We start from the raw sequence: 1,434 nt of genomic DNA on the forward strand, positions 1-1,434 counted from the left end.
TAGCAGAGGTCATATGGGTCATTCCAGCTCCGAATCTCTATCTTTCCTCACACATTAACTTTAATTTCAATTAACAATATAACAATATCAGTATTAAACTTTATACTAATGATATGAGTATTCTCTCTTATAGTTTCTTTCAGTATTATTTAATGCACATTTTATTTGAACACTATTTTTTAATGTGGAAATGAAAAGCCTTTTTAGTGCATAGTGAAGATGGGATATGAATGTTTCAATGTACTTCCACAAAGCTCAAAGATAAAAGTGTACTTCATTATTGATTTTCAAAGTCCTTCACTATCTTTATAATAAACTAAGCATTTAGCTACAGTTTAATCTGGAGCTGAACATGAAGGCAGACATAAGGATTGATGCTCTGAATAAATAATGAAATGCTGAAGTAATGAATAGGTACACTGTCTTATTATTCTCTGTGATTTTCTTTGTTTTCTTTTAGACAGCTTCTGACAGACTCACAAAAGTAGATATATGGATATCGTAAGTAAAAACACAAGTATTTCTGAGTTTATTCTGCTTGGACTTTCCTATCCCCAAGATATTCAGATATTCTTTTTTGTTATCTTCTTTCTTGTTTATGTAGCTGCAGTAGTGGGGAACATTCTCATAGTGATCTCTGTGATATTTAATAACCATCTTCACTCACCAATGTACTTCCTTCTGGAAAATCTATCATTTTTTGACCTATGTCTTTCCTCTGTTGCAATTCCCAAAGTGATTGCAGACTTCCTTAGAAAATGCAAAACCATCTCATTGTGGGGCTGCATGGTCCAGATGTACTTTATGCACTTCTTTGGGGGTGGTGAGATGTCTCTCTTGATAGCTATGGCCATTGACAGGTATGTGGCCATATGCAAGCCCTTGCACTACCAGACCATCATGAACTGCAGGATGCTCATTGGGTTTCTGGTGCTGTCATGGGCAGTTGGATTCATTCATACCACAAGCCAAATGGTTTTCACAGTGGGTTTACCTTTCTGTGGTCCCAATGTTGTGGACAGCATCTTCTGTGACCTCCCTCTGGTCATCAAGCTGGCCTGCACTGACACCTATGTCCTGGAGCTCCTGGTGATTGCAGACAGTGGGCTCCTGTCCCTGGTCTGCTTCAACCTCTTGGTCATATCCTACATCATCATGTTCGTCACCCTCTGGCAGCACTCCTCCAGGGCCTCCTCCAAGGCTGTGTCCACACTCTCTGCTCACATCACTGTAGTGACCCTCTTCTTTGGCCCCACTATCTTCATCTATGCTTTTCCGTTTAATAGTTATTCTGTAGATAACTTTCTGTCTGTGTTTTACTCTATAATGACTCCCTTCCTTAATCCAATTATTTATACTTTGAGGAATCAGGAGATGAAGGCAGCCATTAAGAGACTGAGCAGTCAACAGATTGGTTCCTGTGTTTTCTCTTAG

At 39.1% G+C, this 1,434-nt stretch overlaps 1 protein-coding gene across 1 annotated transcript; it reads left to right on the plus strand.

Moving 5' to 3' along the window:
* The first annotated feature begins 492 nt into the window (after positions 1 to 492).
* On the plus strand, positions 493 to 1,434 carry LOC124104024 (olfactory receptor 4K13-like). Its single transcript, XM_046460703.1, has one exon. The coding sequence runs from the start codon at positions 493 to 495 to the stop codon at positions 1,432 to 1,434; it is 942 nt and encodes a 313-aa protein (XP_046316659.1).

Source organism: Marmota monax, unplaced genomic scaffold, assembly GCF_021218885.2.
Source record: "Marmota monax isolate L192 unplaced genomic scaffold, Marmota_monax_Labrador192_F-V1.1 WCK01_AAM20220418_F8-fsc00001, whole genome shotgun sequence".
Lineage (NCBI taxonomy): Eukaryota > Metazoa > Chordata > Mammalia > Rodentia > Sciuridae > Marmota > Marmota monax.

Coding starts and splice junctions, on each gene's coding strand:
- LOC124104024 (XM_046460703.1), top strand. CDS start 493: ATGGATATCGTAAGTAAAAACACAAGTATTTCTGAGTTTATTCTGCTT.